A 16,723-nucleotide genomic window follows, 5' to 3' on the forward strand; every position below is an offset into this window, starting at 1 on the left:
TTCTGTGTATCTGTCCTTTCACCAATACCACACTTCTTAAATTGTTGTAACCTATAAAGTAAGCCTTAAAATTGGGTAATGTGAGTCTTCCAACTTTGTTCCTTTTCAGTTTTTGTTTGTTTTTAGTAACTGTATTACTATAGAAATTTTAGAATCCGCTTGTTGATATCTACAAAAAAAACCTACTGGCGTTGTTTATTATGATTGCATTGAATCTAAAGATCAAAACTGAGATAAGTTACATCATAATATCAAGTCTTCTAATCCATGAACACAGTATGTCATTCCATTTCTTTAAATCCTTGCTTCCTTTCATCAGCGTTTTGTAGTTTTCTTTATATAGGTTCTGAACATATTTAATTAGATTTACATCTAAGTACTTCTTTTTTGTGCTATTATAAATGATACTGTTTTTTAAAATCTTAATTCCCCTTGTTTACTACTGATCTTTAGAGACATACTTGATTCTTGTATATTGACCTTATATTCTATGACCTTGATAAACTCACTTATTAATTCCAGGCATTTTTTGGAAGATTTTTTTTGGGATTTTCTACTTAGTCATGTCATTCTGCAAATAAAGACAGGTTTTTTTGTTTTGTTTTGTTTTGTTTTTTACTCCTTTCCAGTCTATCTACTATTTATTTATTTTTCTTGCCTCACTGAAGGGGCTGTTACATCTTGTACATTATTGAATAGGAATGATGAGAGAGGACATCTTGCCTTCCATGTAATCAATGTTAGGACGAAAGCGGTCTGTCTGTTCCTTACCATTAAGTATGGTTTGCTATAGGTTTTTAGTAGATAGTCCTTATCAGGTTAAGAAAGTTTCTTTCTCTTCCTAGTTTATTGAGAGTTTTTATCATGAATGGATGCCAAGTTTTATCTAATGCATTTTCTGTATCTATTGATGTGATTATGTGGCTTTTTCTTAAGTCTTTTAATATGTTGAATCACATTGAATGTATTTCAAATGGTCAGTCAGCCTTGTATTCCTCATATGAACCCCATTTGGTCATGATGTATTTTACTTTCAATATATTGTTGTATTCTATTTGCTGAAGTTTTGTTCAATGATAGAGCTCACAGCTAAGTTAAACAAATACTTTTCCTGAAGATAACATTTATACTTCAGTGTGCAATAAAAGTGCTTTATGTTTCACAGAGACCATCATTTTTAATCTAATAAAATTATGTGTGAGTGCATGGTGGTGAAGAATATAGTAACTGCTAGTATTGCTTGGTGCCATTGCTTCAGTTTGTGCCCCAGGGTTCACATTGCAGCCATCATTGCTTTTGTATCATTAGTATAATTGTCAACACAGTGAAAAAGGCAAATATCATCTTAGTACTATTATGAAAATAGTTTTTACTCATGGATTTTCCCCAAAGAGTTTCTGGCACTGCTGGAGTTTTGTATACTACACTTTGAGAATTTCTGTTCTATATCTTTATTAATGTTACTTAGGACTGCTGAAACAAATGGCCACAAAGTAGGTGGCTTAAAACAACATAAATGTATTTTTCTGCAGTTATGAAGTCTAGAAGTCTGAAATTAAGGTGTTGGCAGGTCTACTTCTTAGTCCATTTTGTGCTACTATGACAGAATGCCTGAGACTGTCTAGTTTATAATGAACAGAAATTTACTTCTCACAATTCTGGAGGCTGGGAAATCCAAGATCAGGTGCCAGCACCTGGCTAGGGCCTTCTTGCTGTGCCATAACATGGCAGAAAACATCACGTGGCAGAAGGGCAAAGGTGAGGGCAGAGAAAAGGGGACCAAACTTGCCCTTTTATACCAGTCTCACTTCTGTGATAGTGGCATTAATGCATTCATAAGGGCATAGCCTCTTAATACCGTTACAATGGCAATGAAATTTCAAGATGAGTTTTGGGGGAGCAAACATTTAAACCATAGCAGTCATGCTCCTTCTGTAGGCTCCTAGGGGAGTAATATGTTCATTGACTCTTCCTACTTGTCTCACTGTTGGCATTCCTTGGCTTGTGGCTACATCACTCTGTGCTCCAACTTCACATTGCCTTCTCTCTGTTTATGTGTATGTCTTCTCTTCTGTATGTATATTTTATAAGGATACATGTGATTGCATTGAGAACCCACTCAAATAATCCAAGAGAGGCTCCTCTTCCCCGGATCTTTAACCTAAGCATGTCTTTTGTCATTTAAGGCAATAATCACACTTTTCCATGTAATTTTCACAGGATTGGGGGGATTAGGATGTGTACATAATCTTTTAGCGGGCCACTCTTTAGCCCACTACATGCTTTACTGATTATTACAAGTGTTAGACTGCTATGTGTTGTCCCACAGGTCTCTCGAATTTTGTTCATTTTTCTTCAGCCTTTTTTTTTTTTCTCTCTGTTTCTTAGATCATTTTCTTAACCAATCTTCAAGGTTGGTCAACTTAATCAAGGTTCATTAAGTCTTCTGCCATGCTGTAGAGACCATTTAGCATATTTATTTGTTTTATTTTGAATATTTTTTAAATAGTTTTCATTTCTCTCGATATCCCTTGTCTGTTCATTTACTGGTAACGTTTTCCCCCAATTTTTGGAATATATTTTCTTTTCATTTTTGGAATAGATTTATAAGGACTTTGAAGTCTCTGCCAAATTTAGCGTCTGGGCCCACTTTGATTCTGGTCTCTACCTCCCTTATTGCTGGGCATCCTGACATCTCCCACTTCTGCACAGTTAAGCTGCCAACTAGAGACTTGACCCAACAATTGCAACTGGTAGGAAGTTATTTTTAGTAAAGTGAATGAACACAAAAATTTACCTACAGATCTATTTATTAGGTGGTTTATGTTAAAAAAATGAAAACCTAAATGGCAAATAGAAAATTGATTAAAATATGGTAAATTCATGTAATGGAATACTATTCAGACATTAAAAATAATGATGGAAAGATATTCAAATCATGCTAAATGAAGGAATCATTTAAAAGATACATTATAATCCCATTTTTGCTTAACTAAATTATACATATATATGCAAAAAGAAAATACTGGGTGGATATACATCAGAATGTTAGCAGGTTATCTCGGGAAGATTAAGATGATTTTTATTTGATCACTTTCTGTATTTTTTTTTTTACAATGACTATCACATTTGTGATAAGAAAAGTACTTCTGAAGTTATTTTTCAGAAATTTTACTATATATGTAACAAATTTTTTTCTCCACAACTTTTATGTCTATTTTAGAAGTATTAAAATACCAGCAGTCTTTTCATACATGCTGCAGAATCATTTTGAATCCCAAGAAAGATCACAGATGAATAATTACTACAAGAGTTTTGTATTCAGATAAGTTAAACATAATATATGTATATGTGTACATAATGCACTGTGTTGCTCTACTCTTAGAAAAAATAGTTCTTTCTTGGAATACAATATTTGGAGGCCATAGAGCTTAAATAAATGTGGAAGAAAACTGAAGCAGGTCAGGTACACGAGAAAAGAATAGGGGGAAAACACTGAGGGCAGAAAATTTAATCTGTCATGAGAGGCAGAAACAACTGGAATCATAGACATATGCTGTAGACTTTCACCATCCAGTGTGGTGGCCACTAGCTGTACATGGCTGTTGAGTACTTGACATATGGTTGATCAGATTGAGAAGTGCTATAAGTGTAAAATACATAATGATTTTTGAAGAAATAGTACAAAAAAGCAAAATATCTCAGTAATTTAAAAATACTGAATACATGTTAAAAATGATTTACATTTGTCTTTATTAACTTTAATTACTTTCAGATACTTTTTTATACATTGGGAACATTTAGGTCTTGATGTAAAGTATGAAATAGTAAGCATCCACATATGATTAGATATATTAGATATTCCCACCCGCCATGTTTTCCTGGAGTAAGTACCTTTCTTTGATAGGCTAGAAAGTAAATAGACTTATTCTGGTGGGCAACTCACTTCTGATAAATTTCAGCAGCTAGGACATTCCTGTTATTTTTAAAAGAATGACATTTGAATAGTTGGGACATAATGATTATTTCTCGTTTCAGATCATGTAGCATGGATATGCCAGATCAGTCACTAAGTGGGTAGATATTTGAACAGATTTCTCTAAATCTGACTTGGCTCTTCATTGATAAATTCTACTAGTGTAGAGTTTTCTGACACTACAGTGAAAAGTAGCAGATCCATCTTTTAATATATTTAAATAGGAGAAAGGAGGACAACATTTTACTTTTGTCATGTTAATGAAAGATCCTAACAGACTTTATTTCCTTAAGTAAATAAATTCTTTCAGATGAATTATTACCATCTAAAATAATCTAAGGAAAGTAAATTATACACCTAGTAAAATAGCGTTATCAGTATTTTGGTTTTCTGTATACTTCTTGGAATTATAGGAGGAATGTAGACGATATTTTTCCCTTACAGCTTGACTGTGTAAGTTATTTTTATGCTGGCCGTAGAATATATATTGCATGACCAGAAATGAAGATTCCATTACATTACTTAGTACAAATTGAAAACAATTAGAAAATGTATGCTTTATTCTTATCTCTTTTATAAACAAGTATTTTAATACATTATTATGGCAAGGAGTGTAGTGGTACTTCCTTTGTGTACTTGTGTCAGTGGAGCTAACACATCTTGTCAATTTTCTGTTAAATTATCCTTTGATTTGAGATATGGCACAGATACCTGTTTCCTTCCACAAGACAGAAAAACTAGATTCCAAGATAACTAAGATTTGCCCAAAACCCAAAGAAAAGTAATTGGAACTAAAACTAGAATTCTGTTTTTGGGACAATTGGCCATTTGTAGCAAAGGACAGCAGATCATTGGTTAAGAGCATAAACTTGAGCCAGATTGCCTGATTCAAATTCCGGCCCATTTAGTTCCTAAGCATGTAACTGTGTTAAACATCTTAACTTTTGTGGCTCACTTATTGATAAATGGGTATAATAATACTATTTACTTTAGAGGATTAAAGAAATTAATATATGTAAAGCATTTAGAACAGTGAATGGCATATAATGTAATATATTAATATATTAATATTAATAAGACTAGTATTAGGATTAATGTTTTGTTGGTATTAATAAAATAAATATATGCTATACTTATCAAAGATATATAAAGATGAAAGTATAAAACACTAGAGTAAAACATGGTTTTATAGTTTTATAATCTTGAAATGAAGAAACCTCTACTAAGTATGATTTAAAAATCTGTCAAGCATAAAAAAAGAATTTTACTACGTAATCAAGAAACTATAGCAAAAGATACCATGAACAAAGTCAAAACATAACAGTAACCTGGGGGAAATACTTACAGCACATAACATTAGGCTAATTTTCTACTGTGTGAGAACAGCTAGAAATCATTAAGGAAATCGCAATGCTACAGAAAAAGCAAACAGCAGAGAAAGACACCCAAAAGAGAGTCTCAGCATCATTCAAAGTTAACTACTGTAAACTAAAGTGTTTCTCACTTTTCAGATTGGCAGAGATTAATATATAGTCAGTATTGGGACAATGAGGCAATATGAAGCATTATTGATGGGAGGTATAAATTGATAGACCTTTTAAGAGAGATTTGCCAATAATGTCAATTTTAAAAACATAAACCTTTTGAACTTCCAGTTTGACTTCTAGAAATTTGTCTTATAGCTTCATCATAAAAGTTGACCTCATAAATATAGATTAGTTCAACCCCAAGATATTCATCAATGGAGATTTGGTGAATAATGTTATATCTCTACAATAAAGTACTATATGTAAATGTTTAAAAGAATAATGAGGATTTATATATGCTAATACATAAGGATATTCAGCATATATTAAGTAAAAACAAGTTGCAGAACTGTAATATCCTTTTTGTGTGTTTAAAAAATCAAGTAAATTATATACATGCTTACATATGCATTACATAGATACATAGATATACAGAGGATGCATAAGCATTAACTGTAACTATATCTGGGAAATAGGATATAAGCTACTAGGCAGAGATTTTTAATTCATACTCTTTATTGTTTGAATTTTTTTCTACAGTGGGTATATTGTTATTTTTCTAGTTAGGAAAAATAAAAACTGAGAAAAAAGTTTTAGCTGTGTGCAGTGGCTCATGCCTATAATCCCAGCATTTTGGGAGGTTGAGGGAGGAGAGTCACTTGACTCTAGGAGTTTAAGACCAGCCTGGGCACACAGTGAGACCCTGTCTCTACAAGAAAATAAATTTAGAAACGTTGGCTGGGCAGTGGTGTATGGGAGACCAGCCTGGGCAACACAGTGAGAGCCTGTCTCTGTAAAAAATAAATAAGTAAAAATTAGCTGGTCACCATGGTGCACGCCTGTGGTCCCAGCTACTCGGGAGGCTGAGGTGAGAAGATTGCTTGAGCCCAGGAGAATAAGGCTGTAGTGAACCATGATCATGCCATTGCACTCTATAGCCATCGCACTCTATAGAGCCTGGGGTCAGAGCGAGACCCTGTCTCAAAGTTTAAACTTCTTCCAGGATGGGTATATTAGTTACTGATAGCTGCATAACAAAATACCCCCCAAGCTTAACAACTTGTAAAACAACAACTATTTATTTCACAGTTTCTCAGGAAGATAAACTTGGGAGCAGCCTAGCTAGGTGGTTCTGGCTCAGAGTCTCTCATGAGATAACCTGTTGGCTGGGCTATAGTTATCTCAAGATTCTACTGAGTTTGGAGGATCTGCCTGAAAGCTCAGTCGTGGTTGTTGGCAGATCTTAGTTTCTCTTTGGCTGTTGGCCAGAGAGTTAAGTCCTCCTTGCATGGGCTTCTTCATAGGGCTGTTCACGGCTTGGCAGGTTAGCTTCTTTCAGACTGGGGTATCTGAGAGAAAGAGAGCCAGAGCTCAAGACTGGGCTAACATGGAAGTGACATATCATCACCTCTGCCATATGCTACTGTTCATACAGACCAGTCCTGGTACATTGTGAGGGAGGACTACAAGGGTGTGAATAACAGGAGGTGGGGATCATTGGGGGCCATGTTGGAGGCAGGCTACCATAATGGGTCTATAACAGTGTATACCTTTTGTAATAAGTTGGGATTATGGAAAAGAAAGTTAATTGCTTCAATATTTAAATGGGGGCTATTTTTAAAAATTAGTTATCTCTTTACAAATACCTGTAAATACTTGCTTTTCTTTTTCAGGTCCAGCCCAGAATCAAATGCAGGTTCCATCTGGATATGGATTGCATCATCAAAACTATATTGCTCCCTCAGGACATTACTCTCAAGGACCTGGGAAAATGACCTCATTGCCATTGGATACCCAGTGTGGTGATTACTACTCTGCTCTCTATACAGTACCAACACAAAATGTGACTCCTAACACAGTGAACCAGCAACCAGGAGCACAGCAGTTGTACAGCAGGGGTCCTCCTGCCCCTCATATTGTGGGATCCACTCTAGGATCTTTCCAAGGTGCTGCATCATCAGCATCCCATTTGCATACGAGTGCCTCCCAACCATACTCCTCTTTTGTGAATCACTACAATAGTCCAGCCATGTACTCTGCCAGCTCTTCTGTTGCGTCTCAGGGATTTCCCTCTACTTGTGGTCATTATGCTGTGTCAACTGTTTCTAATGCCGCGTATCCTAGTGTTTCATATCCCTCTCTGCCTGCTGGTGATACATATGGGCAAATGTTTACCTCACAGAATGCTCCGACTGTTAGGCCAGTTAAAGATAATTCATTCTCTGGTCAAAATACAGCTATCAGCCATCCATCGCCACTTCCACCTCCACCATCACAACAGCACCACCAGCAGCAAAGTCTTTCAGGATACAATACTCTAACGTGGTCATCTCCAGGCCTTCCATCGACTCCAGACAATCTCATCCGAAACCACACAGGATCCCTGGCTGTAGCGAACAACAACCCAACCATTACTGGTAGGTTGAATGAAAAGTTCACCAAAACATGTTTGAAAATCAGTGCATTCCCAATTAAGTTATTATTTACATGAAGGTTAGAGGTGATATTGCCTAATAGAAAAACTGGAAGTTTGCTAATTTATTGTGGCTTTTTGCAGCACCTCTTTGAACCCTTTCTTCTCATCCATTCCCAATTTAGCCACCCAACCATCTGCCTTGTCTAGCTTGGTTCCTTGCCATGATCAGTCAACATTTATTGATATATTTTATACATCTGCAATAGTTGTCTTTAATGTGAATTAGATACAGGGCAGAATGGAAGGGTCTGTTTTGAGGATATGTTGGCCACTATTTTCTCTTTTATACTGGTTCAACCTTGGGACAGTTGTTTTTTTAGCCAGAGCCCCACTTACTTAGAAAAAAGGATGGTTTGCAGCAGTGCACTGGTTTCCCCACGTTAGCCCCTATTAGTGACTTTTGCAGAAGACATCTTTCCTGCACGTAAACAGTGTTTCTCATTTTCAGATTAGTAAGTTAGGCTGAAAGATGGGGAAGGGAAAGGAAGATGCATGAAGAATACCCTGGTATTCAGCCCTTCTGACCTTCCTAAACCAAGGTGTTGTTAAATTTTTTCATTTAAAAATTATGTATGTAAGACGCGGCTTGCCCTTTTTTTTTTTTTTTTGGACACAGGGTCTCACTTTATCACCCAGGCTGGGCATGATCTCAGCTCACGGCAGCCTTGACCTCCTGGGCTCAAGCGATCCTCCCATCTCAGCCCCACAAGTAGCTGGGACTACCAGGCATATGCCACCACACCCAGCTAATTTTGTAGAGATGGGGTTTTGCCACGTTGCCCAAGCTGGTCTCGAACACGCGAGCTACTGTGCCTGGCCCAATGTGGCTTTTTAAGTGCAGTGTTTCCTTTCCCTAGGATATATTCATTTTAATTCAATTTGTGACTTGAATTTAACAGAATCTGCTTTTGAACCGAATGAAAATGCATGTAAAAAATGGAAATTGGTAAAGCTGTGGTAACTTTTGGAATGATGTCTTTAGATTGTGTATCATTATCTGGATAGCCATGTGTCAAAGATGCTGTGGAAAGATATCCTTCTCTGGACAATGAGATTATTTAAAATTAGAACTTTAATATTAGACCCAAGCTGTACATTTGAGATCATCTACTCTTTCATTGCTATGTCGTTTAGAAATGCTTTCAGATACAAGCAGCTAATAGTAGTTTAAACAAAAAGGGGGTATTTTCCTCACATCACAAGTCTAGGTGGATGCAATGGATCCCGCTGTTCTTGGTATCCTTTTTTCTCTTTCCACTCTGCCACCTGCAGCATGTAGGTTATAGAAACAAGATACTTGTGTACCTATAGACATTAAGTCAGAATTAAAAGCAGCAAGAAGGGAGAGGAAAGGGGACTGGTTAGTGGCATTGACAGACTTCATTTTACAGATCATTTGCCATAGCTGTTTAAAAAGACCATTCTTAGCTTCAGGGAAGGCTGGAAAATGAATATTGAGTCTTTTTTTTAGCATCCATAGTAGAGGCAAACAAGAAAAAAGGGAGTTAGCACTGACTTGGGTGAGTCAACTCAAAAGTGTCTGTCACAGTTCCGAAATCTGGCTGTCTACCAGAATCACTGGCACAGATTGTGATATTCAACTACAAATTACTGAGCTAGAATAGAATCTCCAGGGTACTCTTGAGAATCTATTTCTAACTGGATCTTCAGTGATGCTGTGAAACAGATCTAAATTTTACTGTAGTCCTTTTGTTTTACAAATGAAGAAAGTTATCCAAGTTGAATTGCCTGTGGTCATTAATGGTAGAAACAGAGCTTGGCCTGGAGGTCAGTTTCTTCTGTCTCCCTCAGAACCAGGGCTTTCTGTCCTCTGGAAATTGTTTTCCTCTCTCTTCTTTCAACATTCTATTTACAGATCCACTTATCCTAAAGTCCTTCCAACTTAAGGATTTTGTGACTTTCATGACAAAGGAAATACAAGTAATTCCTATCTTAGTTCTGAGGTGGGAATAGCACCCTGGATGGAACTAATTTATATTGAGATGTGTCAGGGAAATATGGGGTCACTTGGCTAATGAACAGAACATGTAATTGGGAAAGGCCTGTCATTAAGAAAAGATTAAATAAAGGGGGAGAATAATTACAAAACTATTCTCTGTTTGAGTAACTGCTCTAATGGGTCCTGTAGGCAGAGAGGCAGGATATATTTTCATTCTTTTAATCTTAGTACTGTACTGTGGATGCCATAATGAATATATTTTAGAATTTAATTCGTGTTCAGAAGTGGGTTTTTTTTCCCTGCATTTAGATTGGTAAATTACTTTTTAATTCAAGTTCAGAGGTTGACAAATTAAATATTATCTCAGGTTAATATGACAAACGTGCTTCATTTCAAAAAAAAAGAGGTTATTTTGAAAATCTACTTTAAAATTAAATATTGCCGAAGTTCCCAAAATTTCTCAGTTGATACATTTCAATATTTTTCAAGTGCCCCATGTAACTTAGTAGTAGTTCATAAGGTATCTGACACATATCACTGTTTTTCTTAACGATTTAAAATATTCCTTGGAAACCTGTGAATTTGTTGCAGTGCCTCGGGGAGCCTAGGTAAAAGTACCTTGTACTAGGTACAGGGTAAGGGAATACTGAGTTTAATGTTCTAGAAAGTCTGGCAACATAATTGCTTTCAATACTCAAATTATATTTTCACATTAAAATGAAAATCTTAAGTATTAAACATAGTTTTGTGTTTTGTTTTGTTTTGTTTTGTTTTTGAGATGGAGTCTCGCTCTGTCACCCAGGCTGGAGTGCAGTGGCGCCATCTCGGCTCACTGCAAGCTCCGCCTCCCAGGTTCATGCCATTCTCCTGCCTCAGCCTGCCGTGTAGCTGTGGCTAGAGGCACCCGCCACCACACCTGGCTAATTTTTTATATTTTTAGTAGAGACGGGGTTTCACCATGTTGGCCGGGATGGTCTTGATCTCCTGACCTCGTGATCCGCCCGCCTTGGCCTCCCAAAGTGCTGGGATTACAGGCGTGAGCCACTGCACCCGGCCAATAGTTTTGTGTTAAATTCAACCTTTGAATAATTGACAAAAATGGTTACCTTCTTTACTACTTGATTATACTATCTTCATTTCAGATATACTAAAAGTCCTCAGTCATTTTATACAGTTGGAGATGCAAAAGTATAAACCTGAGTTAAGCAAATATCAAAAATATGATAGATGGATACATACTGTTATTTTTAGGCAGCTAATCAATTCATATTCAAAACATAGACTAAAGGGGACCTTTAAATATTATCTCATTTGCTTTATTTTAGAAAAGCCTATTAGTACATTATAATTCAGTACTAGAACTTCAATTATTTTATTAAAAAGTCCACTCCAAGTATGTATGTTTTGAGTGTTACATTAGTTGTTAAAGTTGGTTGCACTTTTGGCTAGTGTTTAAAAGGTGTCATTTCGTTAGGCCATTTAAAAATTTTAAAACTGTCACTGTAGTTGAATCTCTAGTATAGTCAAGTAACCTAGTATAGAATTGTAATAGATAATAAGTACAGAAGCTCTTTTTTAGTTTGAGGTGAAGTTGCCTGAGTGTGACTTGGGGATGTAAAGATGCCCGTTTTTGACAGCAAGATGAGTACCAAAACTCTGTAGATTCATTTAAAATAATTTTCTTAATTTGTCTTTAGTATCCCTTTGTTTTACAAAGCACATACTTTTAAAAATTAGCAAGATGTCTTGTTGCCAAGATGTAGAATTTTGCCAGAAAAATTATTTTGATTAAAATTAATTATTTTGAAAATTTCCTGCTTAATAAGGACCACATCTTGATAGCATATTATAAAACAGTAGTGCCTGATTAATGCTGTTTTCTAATGCACAGTTTTATACAAAAGCATTTAAAAAGCTACTTGAGTAAAAATAATAAGTGTTTATATAATTCTTCACAGTTGATCTTAGCCAAAAGGCCGAGAAGCGGTATATAATTCTTAAATAAAAGTCCACTACACACATGACACTAAGATATAGTCACTGATAAATTAATACTGTATCTGTCATCTCTGGTTGGTATTGTGCCTGAGGAAAAGCAAAAGCAAATACCTTGTAGGACATGATTATTTGGACATAGAAATATAAGTAAGAAATAAATTAGACAACCACATTGGAAAAATAAAATGCTCATACAAAATACAAGTAGTGCAGTACAAGAGACTATTTTTAGTTTTGGAAACTTGTGTGATTGTAGAGTTATGGGAATAGCGTAATTTTACTCCGTCACATACTTATTCCTTCAGTTTTTCTAAAGATACTCTTGAACCTTTTTTCATCTTTTTTCAACTTTGTGCCCACTACTTGTAAATTTTTCTACATGTTCTCCCTCTCCAAGCTAAGAAGACGAGATGTTCATCTTTGTGTTCACTTACTTCAGATTCTGGCTTTAGCTGTTATCCCCTCTCCAGAGTATCAGCCTCAATTTCTGCTGGACTGTGGCATTTGGATAGGTGAGAGGAATTAATGAAAGAAAAACATACTCCTTGTCCTATATGTAATCAGCAGCCATTAAAAGTTTATAAGCAAGGTGTTGGCACTATCAGATTTGTGTTTCAGAACTTTCTTCTGTGAACAGTGTAGATAACTGAAGGAGGAAGAACCTAGATCAGGAAAACGAGCTGGAAAGGAATTATTACAATTATCTAGGTGAAGGATGATAACTTGGGCTGGATTTATTTATGCAGAAGACAGATGATAGAGATGACTTCAAGGATTTGTTGATGTAGTTTATGAAGGAAAAAGAAGAATACAAGATGACTTAAAATTTCTAGCTTGAACAACTTGAATGGGTAGTGGTACTAATCTCTCCTAGTTTCTAAAGAATTTTTTGCACAATTACTTAAGATAGGGCTTACTTTTACAGGATTATATGAATAAAGGAGTATTATGAATAAAGGAGTATTATTTTCAGAGGCCATCTACATACCTAATCATATGTGTTATGCATGAAGAAGTGAATTCTAAGTAACTAACAGGGAACTAAGGAGCTACTAAGAAATAAAAGCCCGGCATGGTGGCTCAGCCTGTAATTGCAGCGCTTTGGGAGGCTGAGGCAGAAGGATCACTTGAGCCCAGGAGTAAAAGTAAAAAATTAACTGAGGAACTGCCATAATTATCAGAAAAAGAGAAAATATTTATTCTTAAATCATGATTTCCTTCTCTTAGAAATCACACCTCAGAAACTAAAGAGTGCAGCAGTGCATTTCGCGTAGTCCAGTTTTATGTGTTGTTTGTTTTGTCAAATTCCCTTTGTGAAAGGAGCAGCTTCTTGGTTGGTGTGCCTCCCTGGTCCTTAATGTTAGTAGACCTTGTCTCCATTCATCCAACAAATACTTGAAAGCTAACTATGTTCCATGAGTTGTTCTAATGTTGGGAGATAAAACAGTGAGTAAAAACACTTAGTGCTATCCTCATAAAGTTTGCAGTTCACTTAGAGAAGCAAATATTATCCAGATAAACACCAATGAATGTAAAATTCCTATTATTATTTAAGCAACATGAAGCAACCGTATATGGTACTTTGGAGCATTACTTTAGGTGCATTTAGCCTATTAGTCATGAAGCCTAGAGAAGTCTTCCCTAAGAAAGTAATACTTCAGCTGTAATCTGAAGGATAAAGTCTCCATGTATAAAATTAATTGCAGGTGAAGTAAATGTGTAAATGCAAAAAGGCAAAACTTTAAAACTTCTCAGAGAAAATCTCTCTCTAGAACGTTGGGGTAGGGAAGGAATTTTTAAGGACAATGCACATAATGCTAGCCATAAAGGGTAGACATGATAAATGCAACTCATTTCTAATTTAAAACTTTTCCTTATTGAAAGACAACATGAAAAAAAGAAAAACATAAGCTGCGAACTGGGAAAAAATGCATATGCTTACAGTATTTACCCAGAATATACAAGTGCTGCATAGAAATTAATAAGGAAAAGACCAACAACCAAAAGAAAAATACTTGAATAGGCATTGCACAGAAGATGAAATGAAAACATAATCTCATTAATAAACAGTGAAAAGCAAATTAAAACTAGAATGGGATATCATCTTATACCTACTAACAGATGGGTAAAAATTAGAAAGTCTAACAATACCAAGGAATGGTCAGGATGTGGAGTAACAGGAAACTCTTAGACACTCTTGGTAGGAGGGTATATTCATTCATATTTTAGGAAAATTTGGCATTAGTAGATTGAAAATAACCACACCCCACAACACAGCTATCTGTCTTCCATATACTCTAGAGAAGTTCTCCTCAAACTATACATCTGTGTCACCTGGGATCTTGTTTAAAATGTAGGTTCTAATTCACCAGGTCTTTTATGGCTTGGCCTAAGATTCCACTTTCTAACAAACTTCCACATGAGGTGTTGCTAGTCTGTAGACTACACTTTGAGTATGAGGGCCATAAAGCACCACTTCTTTTAGATGGATGCCTCTATGGCAAATGATTTTTGTTTGAGATACTGGACAAAGAGACTAGTCTGCTTTCTAGGCCAAAGACCTCATTTCCTACAGAGCTGTCCCCAGGGCTGAGGGATTCGATATCCCTTGCTGCACACCTCCACATAGTTGAGCTGTGGCACCTATGTATAGAAGCTCTGCCCTAGGGAAACTTGCACATCTATACCAGGGACAAGTGCATGAGTATTCATAGTTGCACTGTTTGTGAAAACAAAAAATTGGAAATAACCTAAAAGTCCATTAATAGCAGAATGAATAAATAAATTATATTCTTCCATTGGATTTCTGAATAGCAGTGAAAATGAAGTAGAGCTGCACGCATTAACATGACTGAATACCAGGAATGTAGCACAGGAAATATGGAAGAATACCTGCAGTATGTTATTGTTATAAAGTTTATGAAAAGAGCAAAAATAATGCCTAGAGATACTTATATGTGTGGTAAACTATTTGAAAACAAAAGCAAAAGAATAATAAACATGATTCAGGAGGGGGCAGGGGAATGCCTTCTGTGAGGAGCATATTGAGAGCTTCAACAATATTGGAAATGTTTTATTTTCAAAATTGGATGCTGAGTTCATGGGTATTTATTTTATTATGCATATATATGTATATATACACATACATACATGTGTATCAATACATACATGTACGTACACATATACCTGATATGATTTCATTTTATGGTTTTGAGACAGGGTCTCCCGCTTTCACCCAGGCTGGAGTGCAGTGGCAAGATCTTGGCTCACTGCAACCTCCTCCTCCTGGGCTCAAGCCATCCTCCCACCTCAGCCTCACCAGTGGCTGAGGACCACAGATGCGCACCACCATGCCCGACTAATTTTTGTATTTTTCAGTAGAGATGGGGTTTTGCCATGTTGCCCAGGCTGGTCTCAAACTGCTGGGCTCACGCAATCTGCCCACCTTGGCCTCCTAAACTGCTGGGATTATAGGTATGAGCAACCACACCCGACCCTAATTTTAGACAATTATATCTTTCTCAGTTTTTACTTGGATACTGTTAAATATTCTTAATCACTGTTTTATGTTGGCAGTTTTAGTGATAATGTCAGTTATCTATTGCTGGTTTAAAATAACAATGATTTATTATTTTTCTTGGTTCTGTGGGTTTGCTGGGTAGTTCTGCAGGTTTTTCTTGAATTCACTCATGTGAATTCATTTTGCTGGAGGTTTGCGGGACTAGAAGATTCTAAGATGGCTTCACTCACATGTCTAGCAGTTGGTGCAGACTCTTCACTAGGGTTCCTATGTTTTTCTGTACGTGGCTAGACCAGCTTCCCTGCATGATGATCCATGCAGCATTTCAGAGTGGAAAGGTGTAAGCTGCAGTGTCCCTCGAGACTTGAGGTCTGGGACTTGTACACTTTTATTTCTGCCACATACTGTTGATTAAAGCTGGTCACAGGGTTTGCTCTGATTCAAAGGGTGGTAAAATAGACTCCATATTGATGAAAGGAACTGTAAAATATTGTGATGATGTTTTTAATCTTCCACAGTGATAGTTTGTCTTCCTACTAAAAATGATGAAACACTCAGCATATTTAGACTACCTTCTTTCCCCATTCCTCATATGTGCTTATGTTGTTTTTACACTGTTAGGACATATAACACATTTTGTTTTGTCACCATATTCCTATTTGTTTCAGTCTCAGAACTAAGGTTGTTTACATATATACACACACACTATACATAGACACACATACATACATGTGCAGGTATATATATGTAGATTTATTCAGTATATCGTGACTGCTCACCAGTAGTCTTTTGCCATAGGTTTTTCAGTTATCTCTTGGTTGGATAATCTTGAAGATTATCTTCAATAACTTACCCAGTATTTCTCAACCGGGAACGATTTTGCCTTCTAGGAGACATTTGGTATTTTGAGCTATCACAAAGACCAATGATGAGTCATGTGCACTTTATTCCAGAAGTTCAACCTCGTATTATGGTTAGGCCCTTACTTAGTTCCATGTGAAATAAGGCATCTGGTTAGAAACAGCAAATGAGAAGTAGCAGTTTACAGTGCAAAATGAGATCTGAACTGATAGTAGAAGTGTTTATGGAATTCAGAGACCACATTATTGCAGAGTCAAAAACCTCTTACCTCCTTACCTGAGTCACCATTGCATAGTACGATAATCTGTGCAATAATTAGTATTCATAGAGATCATTAGTAAATAAAAGCTTTTTGAGTTCACTTTGTTTAAGAAGGTAAGGAAGATTGTGAAATATTTTAGGAAAA

General features: G+C 36.1%; 1 protein-coding gene across 8 annotated transcripts in view; it reads left to right on the forward strand.

Moving 5' to 3' along the window:
* The window catches only part of SEC24B (SEC24 homolog B, COPII coat complex component), a 104,788-nt gene that overhangs the window by 22,149 nt on the left and 65,916 nt on the right, over positions 1-16,723 (forward strand). For all 8 annotated transcript variants that reach the window (XM_055385723.2, XM_031010336.3, XM_031010337.3 and 5 more), the window contains one exon: positions 7,176-7,919. In XM_055385723.2, coding sequence (XP_055241698.1) covers positions 7,176-7,919 — 744 coding nt within the window. The remainder of the gene's footprint in view (positions 1-7,175; positions 7,920-16,723) is intronic.

This window comes from Gorilla gorilla, chromosome 3 (assembly GCF_029281585.2).
Source record: "Gorilla gorilla gorilla isolate KB3781 chromosome 3, NHGRI_mGorGor1-v2.1_pri, whole genome shotgun sequence".
Classification (NCBI taxonomy): domain Eukaryota; kingdom Metazoa; phylum Chordata; class Mammalia; order Primates; family Hominidae; genus Gorilla; species Gorilla gorilla.